The 21967-nt window shown below is 38.4% G+C and overlaps 4 protein-coding genes across 4 annotated transcripts; all 4 read right to left on the reverse strand.

The window, feature by feature from the left end:
- Positions 1 to 53: 53 nt before the first annotated feature.
- Positions 54 to 6659, reverse strand: LOC112186790 (GPI ethanolamine phosphate transferase 1). Its single transcript, XM_024325300.2, has 18 exons — positions 6355 to 6659; positions 6068 to 6259; positions 5832 to 5987; positions 5281 to 5574; positions 4881 to 5110; positions 4714 to 4788; positions 4349 to 4415; positions 3876 to 4201; positions 3443 to 3676; positions 3164 to 3351; positions 2654 to 2795; positions 2446 to 2554; positions 2034 to 2136; positions 1737 to 1920; positions 1173 to 1271; positions 1032 to 1090; positions 693 to 798; positions 54 to 442 (listed from the first exon to the last, which is right to left on the reverse strand). Exons 1-18 carry the CDS (start codon positions 6587 to 6589, stop codon positions 278 to 280), a joined length of 2964 nt encoding a protein of 987 aa, XP_024181068.1. The 5' UTR covers positions 6590 to 6659; the 3' UTR covers positions 54 to 277.
- A 767-nt stretch (positions 6660 to 7426) lies between these two features.
- On the reverse strand, positions 7427 to 8472 carry LOC121051671 (gibberellin-regulated protein 14-like). Its single transcript, XM_040514565.1, has 4 exons — positions 8415 to 8472; positions 8285 to 8323; positions 7887 to 8172; positions 7427 to 7800 (listed from the first exon to the last, which is right to left on the reverse strand). Exons 1-4 carry the CDS (start codon positions 8469 to 8471, stop codon positions 7619 to 7621), a joined length of 564 nt encoding a protein of 187 aa, XP_040370499.1. The 5' UTR covers position 8472; the 3' UTR covers positions 7427 to 7618.
- Positions 8473 to 11036: 2564 nt separating this feature from the next.
- Positions 11037 to 12264, reverse strand: LOC121051357 (formin-like protein 3). The gene is made up of 2 exons (XM_040513635.1): positions 12229 to 12264; positions 11037 to 12164 (listed from the first exon to the last, which is right to left on the reverse strand). The coding sequence occupies exons 1-2, from the start codon at positions 12262 to 12264 to the stop codon at positions 11037 to 11039; spliced, it is 1164 nt and encodes a 387-aa protein (XP_040369569.1).
- Positions 12265 to 12362: 98 nt separating this feature from the next.
- LOC121051672 (formin-like protein 16) lies at positions 12363 to 13740 on the reverse strand. The gene is made up of 4 exons (XM_040514566.1): positions 13607 to 13740; positions 13419 to 13496; positions 12779 to 12820; positions 12363 to 12545 (listed from the first exon to the last, which is right to left on the reverse strand). The coding sequence occupies exons 1-4, from the start codon at positions 13661 to 13663 to the stop codon at positions 12393 to 12395; spliced, it is 330 nt and encodes a 109-aa protein (XP_040370500.1). The 5' UTR covers positions 13664 to 13740; the 3' UTR covers positions 12363 to 12392.
- Positions 13741 to 21967: the final 8227 nt, after the last annotated feature.

Below are 21967 nucleotides of genomic sequence, written 5' to 3' on the forward strand. Positions count from 1 at the left end.
CATAAATTAAATTTAATTACAGATCGATCAATGATCTGTAAAGAATATAACTGGTTAAACTAATTAATCAACTCGTATTGAAGATTTCCATCGAATTTGTACAACCTTTGGGGAGCACTTGGAAAATCCCCTTGCTCTGAATCTCGCAGACAGCAAAGCAAAGACCAATTATCAGAAGAAATGAGAAGCTGCTGTTGGAGCTGTAGCAGGTGGCCTTTGAACATAAAGCTCAGCTTTAAGGAAAACTGATGAGCGCAATATCCTAATTTAACATGCTTTAAATTGCTTTCCGAGAAGACCGCTCCACAGAACCAATACAGATATCCTTCGTGTATACGTTTGTGAGTGCGAAAAGCAACAGAACAAAGACAACTTGAGCACTCATGATTCCAAAATGGCTGATGCTGTTACCAATTTCCATCCAACTTCCTGTATTCTGGACCTGTCACCGATCAAAAGTCAGCGAAGTTTGTAAGATAACAGAGCCTTCATCTACATTGAGTATGTATAGAAATGCAGTGTCTGGCCCACAGATTTATAACTAAGAAACTAGTATCTTTATCTGTTTAAACATTACTTCAGCAGGAAATTCTCCTATCATTAAGATACAAAAATGCAAATGACATTTCATGTATAAGGAACTGAAGACCAATGAGACAGCATAATTTATTTGAAGAATATAGTAACCCTACCAGGAAGAAGAAATGCATAGTCATAACGTCTGAAAACAATATAACGAGAAAATAGCATCCCAATCGTGGAAGTCGGTTCAGCTTTGTTATTGCACTGAATACGCATCTGCATTTCAATCCACCAAAATAAGTTAAAAGTTTTCATTCATAGAAAACCAATTCAGCATTCTCACACAATAACTATGTAACATTAAACCATAAATTAACAGGGCAGCTCAAGCCAGGAGAAAACATAAGTACAAGCTATAACCATTTGATAACTTGCAAACATTTTCTTATGGCTCAATGCTAAAACCAGCCGTAAACACCTATCACACACAAAATTGTGATTGTACTTACATGACAAGCAGAAATGGAATGAATAGCTTGAAGATGAGTAACGCTGCCATAAGAAAAGGCTGCAATAAGAGAAAACAATATCAGCTAAGTAGCACAACTCTGCAAATAATTTGATTCAACAAAAATTCAACCTGCACTTACGCTGAAGACAGTAATGAACCGATAGACTGACGAAATTTCGAAACTTGCGATACTTGCAAAATTTCCAGTTCCGAAGAAGGCAACATTAAACAAGACCATCTAAAGACACAAACTCCATTAGCAACATACTTATCAAATCATGAGTCATGACCATTAAAAAAATGAAAACCACTAGGCAACGTAAATGAAATCCACTCACACAACAGTCAGATACTTTTTATCAAACCTTTGAGGTCAATCATCAGTGTAATGAGTTTGAATTGTTTGATATGAATTCCTTCAACATGACTATCAGTACTTGCTAAATTTATTTGCGCAAATTAATACAGAAAACCATGCTAAACATAATTGATAGGTGGCAACAAGCCTTACTTTTCCAATTCACAGTTTTCTCAATATATATTGCCAGTTTCACAAGATCTTGTCAGACTTAATTGATAAGAAGCAACTTTACAGAGATCACTAATACAGGTAAGGGTCTCAAAAACTTCATTTGGAAAAGCAACTAGGAAAAAAAAAAATCAAAATTCATGAAGATATAATTTAAGAAACCAAAGCACTTACAAAGGTTAAAGGAATTCTGATGTCAGACAGCTGCAAGTATCTACCATCAACTATGGGATTATCCTCCATATTGTTAAAGGAACTTGACAACCTTTTCACCTTACTTGAGTAAATAAGTGTGTTTTCAAATAGTATCCAAGCCATGAGTACAAGAGCAAAAGCACCATAGAAGACAGCTTCATATCTGCATAAGTTTTGAGAATTAACCAAAACATTAAAACAAATCCATCCTAATATCATGCATATCACAAAGCTGTTGAAGACAAAGATGAGAAGTAACACATAAATCGCCTGTACCCGATAGATAATAGAAGAAATGTGGGTGCAAAGCCAAGAAATATGGACGTAAGCCGGGACAAGAGACCATTTGCTGAAAATAATGGAAGTACCATCGAGGGACCTATGAGAAGACAAAATAACAGATAAGTACAATATGTCGAATTCACATCTACTGTTACTCAGGCTTTGAAATATATCAATTAGTATACTAACCACACAGAATTGATAAAATAAATATAGTAAATTATAAAATAAAATTACAATAAACTAAATTTGGGAGAAAAAAAAATTGTAGAGCAAAAAGTATAACGTGACTTTTTAGGAGCTTAAAAGGAATGAAAAGGAGAAAAGAACAAAAGTTAGATGTTGGATGTATAGTAACGCCCAAAACTATAACCTAAAACACTAAAATGCTACTCTAAGAGCATACCGGCAATGGACCAATTTATTATCTGGTGCCAGACATGCAGTTCTTGGTTCTCCGTTCTATGAGATGTTGATATTGATACCATCACAGATGCTAATCCAACCAAAAGAGCCTAATTATATCCAAGAGAGAAAAAAAAAAATCTTTAGATCAGTGGAGTTACATTAAACATTAAATTCATACCAACAGAGGGCTGAGACAAGTGAAGCACCTGAAATTGAAAGAGCATGGGGAACTTGGATTTCTTTGCATCACTATTACAGATAGTAAGCCAAAATTTGTTTCCTTCAGTATGCTGATCTAGAAACCTCCCAGCTGCTCCGATCAAAATAATCATAACCCCACTCCAAATTCTGCAGACATGATATTTCACAAACACAGACATAATTGTTATGGCCAACCAAATGCTACTAGTAGGCATCAAACTAAGGATAGTTAATACAGTAAAGTTGTCCATTTATCTTAAAAAGCTCAAAATCTTATTAAGTAGTTATATGGCAATCAGATTCAATTCTTATTTTACACAAACCTAATAAAGCATACCATAGCTGATTTAAGTTCTTGAAACTAGTTCATTTTGCCCATAAGCTGATTTGAGAAAGGCATTGTTTGAATTCGAGATTGTGCTAACAACTTTAATTCTTTGTCATAATAAGTATGCAACTATTTGAAAGCTCAACTGTCACAAGCACACACAAACATTCAACAAGAGCCCACTTACACTAGATTATTATTATCCGGAATTTCCGCTGGCATCAAAGTAAATACAGATAAGAACCAGCATGCACCACAAACAAAGAATGGAATCCCAGATCTCCATGGAATTGACTTCAAAAAATAAAGAAAGGCTATGACCCCCACAGTCAGAAAACACCATGTGTAGAGCTTCCTCTCGGTGAAGCTATTCACCTGCAGAAATTACCAACTTATGGTTCAGAATTTTAAAATACCACTTTACCAGGGCTTGCAGCAATATGATTAATAAGTTTCACTTCAATACCAGATATTCAAGTATGAATACTGAGACAGCACAAGCGGCTAGAACTTTTGTGAAATAATTTATTTCTCTTCCATGTAACTGTTTCCATAATGCTTTTATGAACCGATATTCACTAGATATTTGTGTCCACAAAAATACTGTCATTGTTGTGTATGCATGGTAAAGAGGAGGAGACTGCTCCATGAACAGTATAATGCTAAGTAGTCCCAGAAACAAGCATCCACAAAGTTGTACCTGCCAAAAATAATGAGATGTTTTAGTTAAATTTTATAGTTAGAAAATTTAAAATTTATCGACCAACAAGTTTAATATATTCAAAAAAAAATTCCAACTTTTTTTTTTTTAAGCAAAATGTTTCCCTGTTTTTCTGTTAACTTCTTCAATTAATAACACAATTACGGGTTACACAAGATCAAGCTTACACAAACATTACTTTTCTGGTATTATCTGTCCGGTGATCTGCTTGCTCCTTTGTCAATATGTCCCCTGCCAATGACGTGTAAGATTGCAACACATGGAGAACAATATAGGTCATCCAACCAATATACCCAAGAATAATTATAGTCATGAGCATCAGCCAATCATAAGTTTGAAAATAGTGAAGTCCTTGCAGTGCCAAGTCTCGGAGATTTTCAGATAGTTTCCTTGCAGCTTCATAGTCTCCATTAGATATATGATCCTCAATCTGATCCAAGAGGGATGAATAATGGCCCAATGGTTTGAAAGGCTTAAAATATAATGAAGTTGCCTCCTTCGTTTCTAATTTTGTCAAGAAAATCAACATCAATAAAAATTCAGTACCACCTCCTCTCCTTCCAAATATCCCCAGTGGAATCAGATATAGTAAATAAAGCCTAGTTGCAACCCACATCAGTTATCTAAATAAAGATATAAAAAAAAGGATACGTGATTTCCGAATAAATTGATTGAGAACTTGCTTTGTATTGGCTAGAACAGCTTCAACTTCATCTGTCTGGATCATGAAACAAAAAATAATAATGATCTATCAGTATTCTACCCAATTATAATCTAGTTGCACAAGTCTAACTAATCAACAGAATAACATAGCCCAAATCACAAGAACATGGGGAGAAAAAAATGTTGGACACTGCTCTACCAGTAGGACAATGGAATTGATGATATGTACTTTTACTTCTTTTTTTCTTTCTTGATAAGTGATACAAATACAAGAATGTTGGCAAAGATACAAGAGATAACACTTTCAACCATTTACAACAAATAGAAAAAGTCCTTCGAATAGATTGACTAACCTTTTTCATGTCTATGTAATCAAGGGGTAAACTCCCAACCGAGTTTACAGGACATGGCAATCCAAGAAGTGTTGACTGCGAGAAAAATGAATCAGTAATTAAGAGTAACAAAACTTGAGTGTAGCTCAAATGGACAACAGAAAAAGGGGACAAAAAAATTGTACAACCATGAGAGGTGCGATATCAGCTTGATTGACATCCACCCTTTCAATGCCATGAAGGCCCCATTCTTTAGGCGTTGGCGTGTCATGCATATGGTCATCAACAAAACGAGTACCACAATCAGAATGTCCATCTCCATGGCTGCTGCTGGAAATAGGCTTCGGATGTTCAACACCTGCTCCCCAAACAACAAGGGGAGTATCAGTGTTTGAAGGATGTCCATCTCCGTGGCTACCTATGCACAAAATTATAACACATAAAAATCGTTATGAGGGGAAAACCAACATAAGGAAGAATTCTTTTCTGGGGATAGAGAAGTTTATTATATAAGTAATGCAGAATCAAAATAATTATAGCTCGGGGTGAACAATGAAGCAATACACTTCTCAAGCAAAAGCTTCCAACCTTTATCATGCATTCCATGATCAGCAGTAAATACATATGCTGTACGATTGTCCTTGTAGTAATCTTCAAGAAGATTATAAACCCTTTCAGCAATACTGTCAACAACCGCAACATTATTGAGATAGATGGAGGAAAAGGGCCGATGTGCATGACCATTTGAATCACAACCAAGTAGGTGCAAAAACACAACAAGATTATCCTGTAAAAGTAACTCGTTCAACTTTGGGTCCTCTTTGGACCTATTCATTAGGCTCTGAAATTGATCAAACGACCACTCATCCAGAAAGGAGGCATCTGCATCAACACATCTAAATCAATAAAGCACTGTACGAAGCAAGAATCTTGTGCCTGTATATGTAAACTCCTATCATTTCTACACTTACTATCACACCTACATCATCACTTCAGTATTTACTTTCAACATTACCAGTGTTCAGACAGAATGATAAGTAATTAACAAAAATGTAACTTTTACTATTAAATGAACTTGATTGCAAATTCAAATAACTCGAAAAGTAAACACAAGGAGCTCAAAAGTTAAGAAATCAAACCAGTAGCAAAGTCTTCAAAATCATGAGGATAACTGTTCCAAGTAGTGTGAGGCAATGCAGCACAGAAAATCGGAACTATATCCGGACTACCATACGAAAATGTATGCCGGCTCCGGTTAAAAACCGAATCAAATTCAACAGGATTAGCTTTCCACCCTGCAAAACAACTCCTACATCTCATCAACACCGCCATTGTTATCTCTAAGAAAAACACTGAAACAACAACTAGGTCATACCTTTCGTAACAGCACTCGGATCCTCATAGAAGCCAGCAATAATCGCCACGTGTCCCGGCCTCGACTCAGTCGGCGGCCGAGCATGAGAGACTCCCCACCGACCTCGCTCCTTGATCACGCTCCTCAGAAACGGCGCTCTGAACTTTCCGGCGGCGTCGGACTCGAAGAACTTGTCCGCTCGGAGACCGTCAGCTTTGAAATTCCGAAAAAAAAAAACCTCTCGTCAAAATCCGCAACTCAAAAAAATTGACTGAGAAGAAGAAGAGAGGTGAGAAACGACGACGTACCGACGAGTAAGACGAGGCGTTTGGCGGGGGCGGGGAAGCGAGGGGAGACGAGATCCATGCCGTGAACAATGGGAGACTTGAAGTAGATGTCGAAGATGCTGAGCATGTAAACGGCGTGAAGAACGACGCCGACGACTACAAGCCATTTCTCTTTCGTCTTCAGCCATTTTCTCCTCACGCTTAAGTTCACTACTTTCCGGCTTCTGCTGCTTTCTTCTACCTCTCTCCCTCCCATTTCTCTGAGACTCTTTGCCTCCGCCGGCGTTCAACAACTCCTTTCCGTTTGCGCTCTTTTTTTTTTCTGAAAAAAGGAAAGAAGTAGTGGGCCGGGCCTGGGTCGGGTGATTTTTAGGGTCAAGGCCCGGAATCTGATTGGGTATTAATCTTATAGGCAGAGGTTTTTTGCTTGGTCAAAATAGGAAATTTAGGAAGAAAGTTGAGATTGAAGGGAGGTATTTGCTCCTACATTTTGGGGAGAGATAGTGGCTTCTTGTTCTCTACTTTTACTGTTCTGAGCTCCATAGATCTCAGTATTACACTATATTTGAGTCTCGAATGACGTGATATCTATTTCAATAAATCATACACTATTTATTTTGAATTAGTTTATTAATATGCTAAGTTATTTAAAAATAAAAATAAGGACATAGTACGTGAGAAATATATGAGACTTGAATTTGCAATTGTTAGCATTTTCTTTCACCATGTCATTCTTTTTTCCCTTGAAAATATGATAGAAAATTACAAAGAGGATTCCCTTTGAATTTATACGAGACTGTAATGAAAAGTTGTATCCTTTTTACACGAGGAGAGAAATGATTACACCGAATACTGCTTTCGGGATAAGTTTCGCTTAATTTAGCAAAGTGATATGCTACCATACATATTGGTTTCTCTGTAAATACCACGAAAAAAAATGGTTGTAAAAATTAAAGTCAAGTACTAATATCTTGCAAAAGTGTGGACAAGAAGAGATGTCCTTCTATAATCGACAATTCTGGTGTTTTGAAGTAAAAAGTTGAGTATTAAATTTAGCAACTAAAATCACAAAAACCTAATACGTACAGTAGTGGAACTCTATTATAACTTAGTTAAATAACGTATACTTAACAACAATTAACGTAATCTTAGTCATATAATAAGATGTTACTCATTTAATACCCAATTTCAAGTTTTATAATATGTATACTTTTATTAATGATTGATCGACAACATATACTTAACTATCAGTAGTAAAATGAAATGCTTAGTTAATTGATATCAATCATGGGCACTTATGGCCGTGATACTCCATATCAGTGTAGCACTTGCCACACTTATCCATGTTGGCGCCATATTCTCCCGGTGGAACACATTTGCACCGGCTACAGCACTTCATACACAACCTCCTGCATATATTCCTGTGTGGTTCTACTCTGCACCTCGCTGCACACAACGGCATGCAATCTGCAACAAAATTAAACTAAATAAACTGGAACTTGAAAAATAATTATAGTCGTTGAAGTAGAGATGGTATTTTCGTTCGTACGTACCTCTGTGAGTATTCACAATGGGAGTGAATGATGTTGCGGGTGGTGTTGCTTGTGCACAGATGACTGGCGAGGGTGCTTCAGGAATGCTCGGATATAGCCACATACTTAATAAACTTTGGGGCTGGTGACTGGCGGGTGGTTTTGCTTGTGCACAGGTGATCGGCGAGGGCGACCGTGGTAGAGTAGCAATGGGCTGATTTGGCAGTAACGGTGATGATTCGGGTGCTTTAGGAACATTGCGCGGATATAGCCACGTACCAAGTAAACTTTGGCGTTCACTTTGATCCTGTTCGAACGCAACACAGAAAGATATAATTGATCCAAACATATTGAACAGGACTAACTGAGAATAAACGAAAGATTAATAATAGGGTAAAATTATATTAGGATATGCCTACCTTCTTCTCGACTTTCTCGTTATCATCATAGCATGAGACCTACGAAATGATCGAGGATATATATTAAAGAACTGCGACACTAATTGTAAAAGGAAAAATGAACACAAAAATATAACGAAAGATTAATTACCCTAGTAGCGACAAGGAGAACAGAGGCACAGAGAATGAGCATAGCTTTGAAAGCCATTACCGAGAAGACAATGAGAATATGTGTGCGCCTTTATATATAGTGTCGAAAATTTGAAAATAAGGAGCAGAAAATCCGGTAAAGATAAGCCCCATGCCAGCTGATGATTCATGAATTGTGAGACATAAGTCATGGCTTGCTGTCCAAAATCTGACTTGAGAGTTCGAACCTTAATTTTTTTTCCCCATATATGTATGCGCTAGACTACACGAAACATCTACATGCATTTCTTATAAGAGTATGTGTCACTAAATCAATTGGTACCACCATTTTACCCGAACCTAACTAAATTGCATCAAACTTTCACATTTTCATTTGCAGTTGCTTGCCTAGCTATTTGACCTTCCTGATTTTTTTTTTTTTTTGGGAGCTTGCTTTTCCTGCTTTTGTTGAAAAATGTCAAGACAAAGTTAAGAACCTTGTTGGGGCAGGAGAAGTGAAGATCGACCTTGAACAACTATGTTATTATCCGCGGAGATTTTAATTGGTGCTAATTCTAGCATAATTTGTTTCTTTCAATTTTCATATTTGGATTAAAAGTTGTCCATTTTTCGCTATAAATGTACCGATATCCTTATATGCATCTTAACTTCAAAAAGCGGGATAGCATCCGCAACGCCGCGGGTTTGTTTGTTTGATGCGGCATTTTCAATCTAACATTATTACGTTTTGTCTAAACTTTTAATGACCCAGACTAGAGCTTAAAGAGCTCCATGTTAGAAATTTGTAATAACTATTATCCCAAATTGATGCTCAGCACACATTATCTTCTTTGCGACGGGTAAGTAAATGTTCTCATTCAGAATGTAGAATGTACTAACAAATAAAGAGAGATAGGAAGAACACATAAATCAACACTCCAGAGCAGCTGGCCATCCTAAATTGGCATTCAAAGGACATGCAAGCTTAAAGCTGGATTGCACACAACTGTGCAACCAAAATTTTTGGGTCGAATAAACATAATTGAAACATAAGAACATACAATTTTTTTTTTCGTTCTAAAACACTTACGGTGGGCAACAATATCATAAATCGCAAACATAATTTTGTTCAAAGCTTCTTGCGGTTATGCCTCTCCATGACACTTATTATGCAACCAAGTGATTTCCAAACCAACGAAAACTTAATCCTAAGCCCCTAAACCATTCATGTAGAACTCTCTTGCCAGCCATTTTAGTCACTACCTTATACTGTAATCATGCCTCCCGTAAAAGGGACAAGTTATGGTACCATGATGTTTATCATGCAATCACTTTACATCTACTTTAGCAAAAATTACAACCTTGAGAACAAAGTTTTTATATTCATTTACACTATTTACATATAACTAAATCAAAATTATAACATTGACAACAAATTTGTTCAAAAACTTAGAACAAGGTCATAGGTGGTGTAATTATCATTAATAGAACTAAGATTATATACAAATATGACTCACATTACCACTCTGACAACAAATTTGTTCTTACATTTATAATTGTTTGTATGACATACATGTATGTATCATAAAAATTTTCCCCATGAACCATTCAACTGAAACAAAAAGGAGGAAAAAAGCCATAACATTTGATAAAATTGTTTCAAGAATCAAGATGTTGTCATGAACCGCTACCACAACCACCCACCCCTCATTGGAATTATCTACATTGATCATAGTATTAATGGATCAGCATTCTCTGCTGTCAAGTCTTGATTTTTGGCCTCATAAGCATCCACTCCCAAAAATGAAATAGTCACACATCGGACATGAAGTGGTTATAGAAGGCTAAATAAATCGACCAAGCTGCATACAATCTTTTTATAAAAATCATTATTAGTCTTCTTTCCGGTCCATGTTCCCCGTTGCTAGCTCCCTTCTTTATGTTTTCATGTAAAAGAAGTAGGTGGATGAATATGAAATTGTGTAGGCCTATACAAAATTAAGCTAATTAGTACCTGAAGCAAAGTCATTATCTCCATGCCTGATCAAGATTCCTTCTTTTCCTTCATCAACACTTGGTTTAGCCTCTCCTTATATTATAAAAGCATGACTCATACTTTTCAAATCATGTAGTCAGTCATGTATGAAATTCTTTTTTGAAACATATATAGATACCCAAATGTTGTTCCTAAAAGTAGAGAATAGATTGCTTCATATACTCCTTTTCTTGTTTTCTTCTTCTCATGCATTTGTTGTGTCTTTTAATCACTTCTCAAGATCCTAAACTATATCATCTTAACAACAAAAACTCTTTTAACAAATTCAAAAGCAACCGATTTGGAAGTGATTAGAAACATGATAGAAAAATTATAGGGATTTTATGTTTTGAGTCTCTATAATAGTTTTTTTTTTTTTTTTTTAGAAAAACTGTCGAATATGCTCTAATCATGATACTTGAGCTTGAAGAATATCTTTAGAAGTGTTAACATAAACAAGTTGGATTAATTAATACCAAGAGAAGTTGTGTCTAGACATATGAATAAAATTTCTTTTAATATTATTAATTATTTTTATAAGCTCAATAATAGTATTGTCTAGCTTGATGATATATATAGCGTTTAAAGAACGCGGCTAGCTATTTTATTTTAAGGGCAATTGTACTTGTATTCTTGGATAAGTACTTGAGTGTAGCAGAGGCCACATGTTTCCTTGTTGCGGTTAGAAGGTCCAGGTGGAACACAATTGCAGCGGTCACAACAAATCATGCACACATCCGTGCACACTTTCTTATTTTGATGAAACGCACACCTCTGATCACATAACGTTATGCAATCTGCAACAGGAGTGTTGTCATCTTGAGGTGCAGGAGCTGGTGCCACATCATTGTCATCTTGAGGTGCTGGAGCTGGTGGAGGTGGTGGTGCTGGTGCCTTTTTTGAAGCTAGGAGAGGTGGTGGTGCCTTTTTCAGAGGTGACGAAGGTGGTGACCTTCTTTGAGCTGGTGGAGTCGAGGGTTTGATTGGAGATGGTGGAGTGGCGGAGGTCTTAGAAGATTTTGGGCACCTGCACTGATGTGGATAAGGCGTTCCCTTAGTGTTTAAATTTTCACGGGTCTTATGACTACCCATGTCTGAGATGATTTTTCCAATATTACCGCCAAGGATAGTCCCTCCGCCTCCTGCTTTGGATTTGGATCCACCACTGCCACCGCCTACAATAGGAGCGGGTGCATTTGCCAGAGGTGAAGGAGCGGGTGCGCTTGCCAGAGGTGAAGGAAATGGTGCGTCTATAAAAGGGGATGGAGCCAATAAGTTGTCATCTTGAGGTGAGGGAGCTGGTGTCTCTCCCTCTACTTCCTCAAGTGGTGGTGGTGGAGGTGGTGGTGCCCTTTTTAAAGGTGGCGGAGATGGTGGTGTCCTTTTCAGAGGTGGCGAAGGTGGTGACCTTCCTTGAGTTGGTGGAGTCGAAGGTTTGATTGGAGATGGTGGAGCAGGGGAGGTCCTAACTGGAGAAGGTTCCTTCCCACCTGACGAGCACGTGCAATTACGCTTACCGGGAGGTGTTTCATTTTTCTTATGTTTTAAAATTTCTTGGAGCACATCTGCAGCTGCAACGGCAGCTGCAGAGGTAGCTGCAGCTTCGAAGCTAGATATGATAGCGCCACCAAGGTCGCCGGCAGAGCCAGCAGCAGTGGCAACGAGAGCGGCAGGTAGAAGGATCAAGCCAAACAAAGGGTTGTTGTCGTCTGAAGAATTATTCTGTTTTGAAGGTGGCTGTATTAATAATTGAAATGTATATTATCCAAAAATTCTACCAGTGAACTAATTACATACAGACTATTATTTCAAGAGTTTTCGCCAACTTTTGGCACATAATGAATTAGATACAGTTGTTTATGAATGAGACTTTACCGGGGGTGGAGCAGGAACCGGGGGTGGGGGTGGGGGTGGGGGTGGGGGATCTGGTGCATTTGCTCTGGGTGCCGGAGCCGGTGTACTCCTTCAAGGTGGGGGAGCCGGTGCATTTGCTTGGGGTGCCGGAGCCGGTGCATTTGCTTGAGGTGCCGGAGCCGGTGCATTCCCTCGGGATGTCGGAGTCGGTGATGGTGACTTCACTGGAGCCGGTGGCGGTGTTTTTTGGGGTGGAGGTGGCGGCTAGAAAAGTAAAACGTACTTCAGGATTTATAATCAGATCCAAAATGTGATCAAACTCCGACCCGATTTCAAGAAACATAAGTAGGGCTCCCGAATATTAGATCCGGAACTATTTATTTCCCTTTTAGTACGTATTGTTTTGTTGCAAACGTGAAACACATAAGAAAGAACAAATAATTAACTTTCATCAGCATGCTACGAAAGTACGAATACATATAAGGTGGTGAATTTACCGGAGGTTCATCAGCATAATCATCACCATGTCCTCCATATTGCTAGAAAAAAAGTTTTCATGAGAAAAGTTTCTCTTCAATTAATAAAGATGTTAAATACAGGTTACATCATTTAATAAAAAGAGACTACCTTATTTCTTAATTAATAAAAGTGATACATAGTATAGAAATTGAGGGATTAAAATAATATTTTTTACAGTTAATTTTACATCAACGAAAATAAGAATACATGAAAATATGGTTTTTTTTTTCAAGTAAAATGCTTACTTGGTTAACAATGACATGGACAACTCAACTTATAATATGATATTTTTTATAACATGATCTCACAGAGTGGTGCTATATCAATCTCGACCTTTAAGTTACGAGAATTAAACATATGACCTCCACAATATTAGCTATTCTAATAAAGTAATATGTTACACCTTGTTTGACCCAGTATTATTTAGTTTAGTAGCATAAGTCTTCTATTTGTAAATTGTATATTGTGAGTTCGACTCATAAAAAAAATAAAAATAAAAACTAGTTGTTGATATAACCAAAAAAGTATGTCCCAACTTATCACCCACTATAAATTGATGATATACATATGTAACACATTTTGGTGGACAAATACTCAAACAATATTTGTTTACAATACCAACGCGCCACCAGTAATGCCCCCCACAATTGCACCCACTCCGTCTTCAATATCCCATTTCAATGGGTGATCAGAAACCTGCAAAACCATAAAAGTTGGAAAATATAAAAAGAAAAATAATACTGTATAATAATTGGAAAATCAATGCTGGTATATCAATATAGATATACTGTATATAGATTACTAACCGTTGAAGTCACCAAAAGACTAGTGACAAGTAACAGGAGCGCAGCTTTGAAAGCCATATCTTTTTGTACATATATAGATTCTAAAACAGGAGCTGATTATATAACGGCCGATCAAGAGCTGATTTTAGTATATCAGAACCAGAACCAGAACCCGGTATATATAATAACCAGCTCTTGCTCGATCACGTTGAAAGGAAACTTTCACGTATACGACTTTGCTGTCCTCTGATCGAAAACTGTAGTCGTTTCCATATTTGCTACCTTGCATAAGCTTCATTACTAGAGCCTTTGCCTAGCTATATCTGACATTCCTAGGTTTATTTGACCTTCGAAAGTTTCATTCCACATGAACTGTTCGTTCTAAATCAGAAGACAGCCATGCATGCATGGACCGGATTAGGTCAAAGGTTGTTTTATTTCTAATTACTATAGGTGTGGGAGAATTAATATCTTTTTTTGAGTTGACCCTTTTTTATGGGATGGGTAGATTTTTTTTATTTCTTTCCACGTATTTATCTTTCACAATTTCACCGTTTTTTTTTTTGTGTTCTATTTTTTTATCTCTATCTATTTTATGAATAATAATTTTTTAAAAATATTTCAGGATTATTATTGTACATTTTTTATGTTTTAGTTTTTTTTTTTTTTTGAATCAAGGAAATAACTTTATAGATAGAAACTCAATAGAGTTGGGTTACAATTATATCGTAACACATCCAGATAGCATTCGTGGAGTGTTATTAAATTTCTAGAAATTTGTTGTAGCCTAAGGCCAGAGTGACAATTACATACCTTTCCGCTGCCATCTACTGACAGATCAAGAAGATGTGGTAGTACCCACGGTGGTACATAGAGATAGGTCTACTCATTCGACGTGTCATGGCCATTATAGAATAGCTTGAATCCTCCTTTAGTACTATTCCAAAAGATTCAATAATGTCACTGATGCCAAACATACTCAGATTCTGTTTGAGTAAACCTCCAAGATCCCAAATACGATACCCTAGAGAGTTGGAGTCCATCAATTGGGCCCATGAAATAGCCCGAGTCGAGCATAGAGCCCATAGCTGAGTCAACTTCCAAGCCCATCGGCACTTAGGCCCCAAAACTGTGCTATTTTTGGGCACCCATATGAATTTGGGCCTGAACACAACCTTGGGCCCCAAAAGTGATTTGGGCACCCAACCTGCAGCCTCACCGTCGCTGCCTCTCCCGTCCGCGTACCGCACTGTCGTTTCCTCCTAAGCTGTACGGTCAATCTCGTGGGCCGCCTCAACGCTCCACGTTATGATCTTCCTCACAACCTCAAGCAGCAAATTCATAGCAAGACTGGCCTGCCATTCCATGCCTGTCATCGCCTTGCTCTCAGGCGATGCATAATGACGCGCCGCCTCAGCTATCAAGCTAGCCCTTACAAATCCGACTAGATCTCCATGCCCGGCCCGCTGAGATTTCAAGTTTCCAGTGTGATCGACCTGAGATTTGAGTCGCCCTCTCTTCAGTCTGATTTGCACACCCGGATCCCAAGTGCTCCAATTCCCGATCCCGATTAGATCTGCCTGACAATCCCCTTTATACTCAACGAGTTCCCGTGGTCGAGAAGTTGGGCATGGTTGAGCGGTCGCTTGAAAAAAGCGGCGTTGGAGTGCAGGGACTAGACCGCAGAGCGTGGAGAACTAGTCGCCACTTAGGGCGGAGACCAGAGGTGGTCGCCGGAATTGGGAACCATAGCCCGAGCGGCTAGGTTTTGGAGAGAGCCACAGTCTCATTTTGAAGATTCACTGCAATAGATTTTATGTTTTAGTTGATAAGCTCTATTCTTTTAAATATTACTAGCCCTTTAACATGTACTAGTGTTACAGCAATTTCTTTCCTCATTTTGGAAAAGTTTCTCCTTTTTTTATGGGAGGTATTATAATTTTTTCAAATATGATATAGTCTATTGACTATCTTATCCTCATATAGAAATAGTTTATTTATTAATATTTATAATATGTCAGGGTATATATGGTAGTTCAAAAATTTAACTATTCTCTTAAGAAATGACTTAATTATATAAGATATAAGATATAGTATATCATTATTTTCTGAAAATTAGAGGCACCAAAGTTTCTGTAAATTAATTAGAGTGCGAAGAATTCAACAATCTATTAATGAATAACTGTGCATATACTTGACCAGATGGTTCATTTAATTCTCTCTTCTTCTTCTTTTTTTATGATAATGATTCAGTTAATCGTTGAACAGTGCAAGTGGGTTCTGTTTCATACACTGTTTGTCTTGCATGTGAGTTCACATGGTATGTCATGACTCTCACAAACCCTAGTCAAATAATAAACGAACTGCACGCGTGCAGTACGTACATATGTTTATCATTAGGTTGACCCGCTAGCTTGGAAAAATCCTCATCTTTTGTTTTGGTCCACGAAAAAAAAAAATTCACAGAAACCAGGTCATAATCACCATACTTTATATTCATATTTATGTTTGTACTAGGTAATTATCCGAATGACATGGGTAATATGAAAATTGAGAGGCAGTTACCGTAAATCAAAAGGCTGATCACAAGTACCAAATGAGCACAAACGGGAATAGGGTTTTATTATTATTATTATTATTTATTTATTTTTAACAAAAAAGGTCATCTTATTATGTAACTCAGCAAGCAATACAAAAACGATCCACCCCTATGAGGTCGACAGATAAAACCGTTTTGTATAAACTACTACAAAACCACCCCTGACTAAAAGAGCAAACAAACTAGTAATCTCCCGGCACACGCCCCAATGGGGACAACGAGATCTCTATTTTCTTTGCGATCTCTCCCGCTCAATGCAAGAAAAAAATTGGTTCATCGTCTTTTTGTATAAAAAGATGAAGGCCCAAAAAAATTAAAAGGTTAAAACATAAAGCCCATACAGACCCAATTCATCCCAGTCCATACTACGCCCAATATTGGAGCCCAACAGCCCAAACTCTCTGAAACCCTAGCAAACAACTTCTCCACAACACAGCCGCTTCCAAATTGTATGTCGTCGCTGGAAAAGATGTCGCTTCCCTGCTTCAAGCAATCACAAGCATAGCCTGAATAGCCACCACATTGAGCATCACCATCACTAGCCCATGGAGCCCAAGTAGTGGAGCCGCCAACCGCTAGCCCCAGGGGCGGATCCAGCCCCACCGGGCTTTTTGGGCCGGGGACAAAAAAAAAAAGGAAGGTATATAGCCTTTTTTTTTTTTTGGGAACTACTCTTCTCCTTTCAAGCCCCACCGCTTAACTCGGTTGGAGACTTGGAGCACTCCCTAGTCCATTTCACAGAACGCAGCAACCTGCAAGGCTACAACCAGCAACCCATCTCCGGTCTCCGAGCTCCGCCTCCAGGTATCTCACTATCTCTCTCTCCCTCTCCGTCTTCTCCTCCTCATCGGCTCCTCCAGTCCTCCTCTTCTTCTCTTATGAGTTTCTGATAGGTTCAATTTCAAATGTCTTTGATTTCCTTTTGATCTTGATCTTGATTTTAATTAAGGTAATGATACTGATTGAGTGATTGGGTAGTTAGAAATGGGTTCAATTTCCTTTTGAATTTTTGATCTTGATCACTTGATGTTGACTTTAATTAAATTAAGGTAGTGATACTGATTGGGTAGTTAGATATGGATTTGATAACTTGATTTCCATTTAATGTTGATTTCTTCTTCAATTGCAGTTTGTAGCTTTGTATGATTCATGACTGTATCTTTTGACAAATTATGGTTTTGTGCATGAGATAGGGTGTGTTGAAGTAGTTGGATGTGTTAGACGCAAAGAGTTAGCTGGTTGGGAGATGGTACCTGAAGGGGTGGGTATAATTACTTAGTTAAGCCATTAAATTTCTTAATGTAGTAAGCTAATGATTTCAGATTTTCAGGGGTGCCAAAACTGTGCTGACTAACCTTGGACTGTTTGGTTACATATACAGGTGCGGCTAGAAGCACAAACCTATATGTGTTGGCTTTGCGAGCTGCCACAGGTGTGTAACTTGAAGGATAAACTATACGGATACTGTTTGATTTGAAGGATAAACTATGTGTGTGTGCTGGTTTTGGTTAATGGAGAAACTGTTAATGTCGTTCGAGATGCGTGGCTACCAAGGTGTCTATAACTTGGAAAAGAAGGTGCATATTGCACTACTAGAAAAACAGGTCCATTCACACGGATGGATTCTATCTAAATACATTGAAATACACACGGAAATCTGTGTGTATGAGTAGTTTCACACAGTACATCCACGGATTCACAATTTGTACATGTTGCGAGAGTTGCAAAATCATTTTCACACGGAAAGCTTGTCTTGTGAGCTATATTAAGTGGGTCCCATAGGAATCAATTATATTAATTTCCAAATTTACAAACCATGTGAGATCTTTTCTCTCCAACACGCCCCCTCACGTGCAACCTAGCTCTAGGTCTGCACGTGAAATTAATTAACAATCTAATTCCCACATTGAAAATTGGGACACAAATCTCATATCGGAGACTTGGTAACAATCCAATCGGAATATTCCGATGGCAATATAAGGGACCCCAATTCGGGCTCATGATAATTGGAGACCCAATTAGAGAGGGCCCCGCTCTGATACCATGTGAAACAGCGACAAGTGTGGCCCATGGCCCACCATTGTAATGATATTGTCCCAACTTACCTTGTTGGGTTTTAATCACAAAATGCCTCAGTACAATTGAGTGAGATCCACCCACTTATAAGTTAAATTTTATTTGTCACTTTTCCAATGTGGGATCTTTCCTCTCCAACACCATGTATATGTTATTTGGTCGTATGTAAAAAGAATGAAATGAAATAATGGTGAGCCTAGTAGGGCGACAAACACGACTTCGGGGTTTCTATACAAAGCCCTTCTCTTCTTCACTCAAAGAGGCAATAACCAAGTAGGTGCAAAAACACAACAAGATTATCCTGTAAAAGTAACTCCTTCAACTTTGGGTCCTCTTTGGACCTATTCATTAGGCTCTGAAATTGATAAAATGACCACTCATCCAGAAAGGAGGCATATGCATTAACACATCTAAATTAATAAAGCACTCTTGTGCATTTGTGCCTGTATATGTAAACTCCTATCATTTCTACACTGACTATCACATCTACATCATCATTTCAGTATTTACTTTAAACCTTACTCGTGTTCAAAGACAGAATGATAAGTAACTAACCAAATGTAACTTTACTATTAAATGAACTCGATTGCAAATTCAAATAACTCAAAAAGTAAACACAATGAGCTCAAGTTACGAAATCAAATTAGAAGCAAAGTCTTCAAAACCATGAGGATAACTGTTCCAAGTAGCGTGAGGCAATGCAGCATTGAAAACAAGAACTATATCCGGACTCCCGTACAAAAAAGTATGCCGGCTCCGGTTAAACACCGAATCAAATTAAGAAGGATTAGCTTTCCACCTTGCAAAACAACTCCTACATCACATCAACACCGCCATCGTTATCTCTAACAAAAACGTACGCGGAGATAAAAACTAGGTCAAACCTTTCGTAACAACACTCGGATCCTCATAGAAGCCAGCTATAATAGCCACGTGTCCCAGCCTCGACTTAGTCGGCGGCCGAGCATGAAAGACTCCCCACCGACCTCGCTCCTTGATCACACTCCTCAGAAACGACGCTCTGAACTTTCTGACGGCGTTAGACTCAAGGGCGAAACCAGAATTTGTATCTTGGGGGATCCAGTTATAAACTAAATTTGCGCATATAACAGCAATTTTGGTAGTTTTTTTTATTTTGGAAAATAGGGTGGTTCTTTAATCAAAACCACCCTATCATGTAAAGTATTTCATCATATTAAGAAAAGTTTATTGAATATGTCCTATAACCACAATTAAATATTCAATAGTAAAAAAACGAAATTCATTTTAACACAAAAAAAAAATTACTACTCTGTGAGAGACAGGAACGCGCCGCACGCGCTCAGATTTTGATCGAGGTTTAGCCAAGGTTCTCTCGTTCGGCGGCACTCCACGTCGGTGGGGCTTGCCTCGGTGTCGCTGTGAGGCTTCCGGACGGGTGTTGATGGTCTAGGGTCCTCTGGCTTCTAGGATCTGCAGTGGCTTTAAGTCTGATAGCAAGATTTTGCTTTGTTTGGTTCGAAGCTTCTCCGTGGTGGGGAGTCATGGCGTCCGGGTCAAGGGGCGGCGCGGGCTGGTGTTTGGCTCCACGCATCGACAGGAATGCAGCTTCATTGTCAGGGTGCAGTCGGCGTTTCTAGGGGCACAAGAGATCCTTTTCTTTTGGATCGGGTCTGGTGCTTTCTCGATTCGATGTTGCCTTTGCGGTGGTGGCGGTGTGGTATGTGGTGGTCCTTGAAATGGGCAGAGACGATACTGTGCGGCCGAGGCAGGGCTCTGGTTGAGGCGTGCGTCCTCCTCAGCGTAGGGAGGTGGAGGTGGAACATGGCTGGATCAGCGATTTGGGCCTAGGGTTTCTGTTTTTTCTTTGGGCCATTTGGGCTATTTAATAGCTGGTTTTATTTTCTTTTTGTAAGGAACTCTAGGATAGTAATTTTATTACTTTCAATAAGTCCCTAATTTTTTAGGGAGCTACGCACTTTTGTGCCTCTAGCGAATCTTCCGGAGTAATACCGATGGAAGATTCATGCTATTTCGATGTATTTAATGTCAAATGAATGACCTAGTTTTATGTACCACAGTGGATACTAACACATCTTCTTGTCTGTCTATAGATGGCAGCAGAAGTGTATGTAAGGGTCATTCTGGCTTTTGATCAATATATTGGCTATCGCCTTCTTTAAAAAAAAAAACGCCAAAAAAAATTAGAAATTAATAGCAAATCAAATATGATTATTGTGTGCTTTTTTCGCTTTAAGCTTTCCTTTCAAATTAACCCTAAGCAACGGTGGGGAGGTTTACTGTACTTGGAACATTTCATGCATTTTGGTCTGACTAACCAACCAAAATAAGTTTCCTCTTTTTGTTCAGTTTTAACTTATGTAGGATGAGCTGACAATTTTTTGGTTTTTTTTTTTTTTTTGGTGGGGGTGACGGGGGTGGGGTTTCCAACCATATGAATTAGAGAAAATTTCACAAACAGTACCTGACTTATCGGCCACTAATAACTTTTTTCAAGGGTAAACATGTCCTTTCAAGGGAAACCTATTCCTCTTCCCCAATTTTCAAACTGTCTGCAACACCAGAAAGTCATAGCCGAAGAAGTCGAATCCAACACCTCAATGTTCTCACAGCTTGCATTAGACATTGATGCAATATCCTCATAGGCATCAAAAAACCCAAATTTGTCTTCGGTAAAGCTCCCCATTATGCTTTTGACTTTTCGAGACAAGCAACGCAATTGAGTATCAGTAGTTATCATGATATGGATTTAATTTGCATCTAGAAGTGAATTTTCTTTGAATGGTAGTTGTGTGATGAGTAGATGCATAGCAAAATGGATTGAAGCAGAATTTGATTATGTTAGGTTCCCTCCTCATGCTAGAGACATCATTATTAATGATGTTTGTCTTGTAGGAAATAAAGAAAGAATAAAGCTAGAGTTGGATTCTTTCTTTTAGCCCGTAGGCATGTTGCTGGCATTGAAGAAAAACAAGAGTGTTTTTCTAATGGTTCCTTTCACACTTCCTTTATTGGAGGAGACAAGAAAGATGAAAACATGCAAGAAAACAAGGCAGCAAACAAGGCAGAAGACAAGGAAAGAAGAAAAGGAGAAAGCATGCCGGCTTTGGAGAAAGAGCTGGAGAGAGAATGTGAGAGAGGGGAATATATATTCCCCATATCGGCAGAAAGGAGAAGAGAGAGGGCAGAAGCACAAAGAGAGTAAGGAGAGAGCAGAAACACTTTCTTTGTGAGCAACTCGGGTCTTCGTGTATAGAAGAAAAAGTGAGTTGTGTGAATAGCTCTTGGGGTAGAGTAATCTTCTAGGTTGAGAGAGGGTGTACAAGGGGTATCCGATTGGATACAAGGGCTCGGGTTGGGTATAAACTTGAGTGCTCGAATTGTGTATAAATTTGAGCGGTGTAATCTTGTACTTGTGTAAATCTCTCATTAGTGAAGGTGAAACTCTTCGAGGACGTAGGCAAGGATATTGGCCGAACCTCGTTAAAACTTATTGTCTTCTTGGTTTGCTTATTTCTTATTTCCATCTCTACTAGTAGTACTTGCGTGACGGGGGGATTAATTTCCCAACAGTGGTATCAGAGCTTCGGCTTATCGGTCGTGGATTGTTTGTCATGGCAAGTTCTAGCGTCTCACATTTCAAGGTGGAGCAGTTTGATGGAAAGGGAAATTTCACTCTATGGCAAAGGAGGGTGAAGGACATCCTA

The sequence above is a fragment of the Rosa chinensis genome, chromosome 2 (assembly GCF_002994745.2).
Source record: "Rosa chinensis cultivar Old Blush chromosome 2, RchiOBHm-V2, whole genome shotgun sequence".
Taxonomy (NCBI): Eukaryota; Viridiplantae; Streptophyta; class Magnoliopsida; order Rosales; family Rosaceae; genus Rosa; species Rosa chinensis.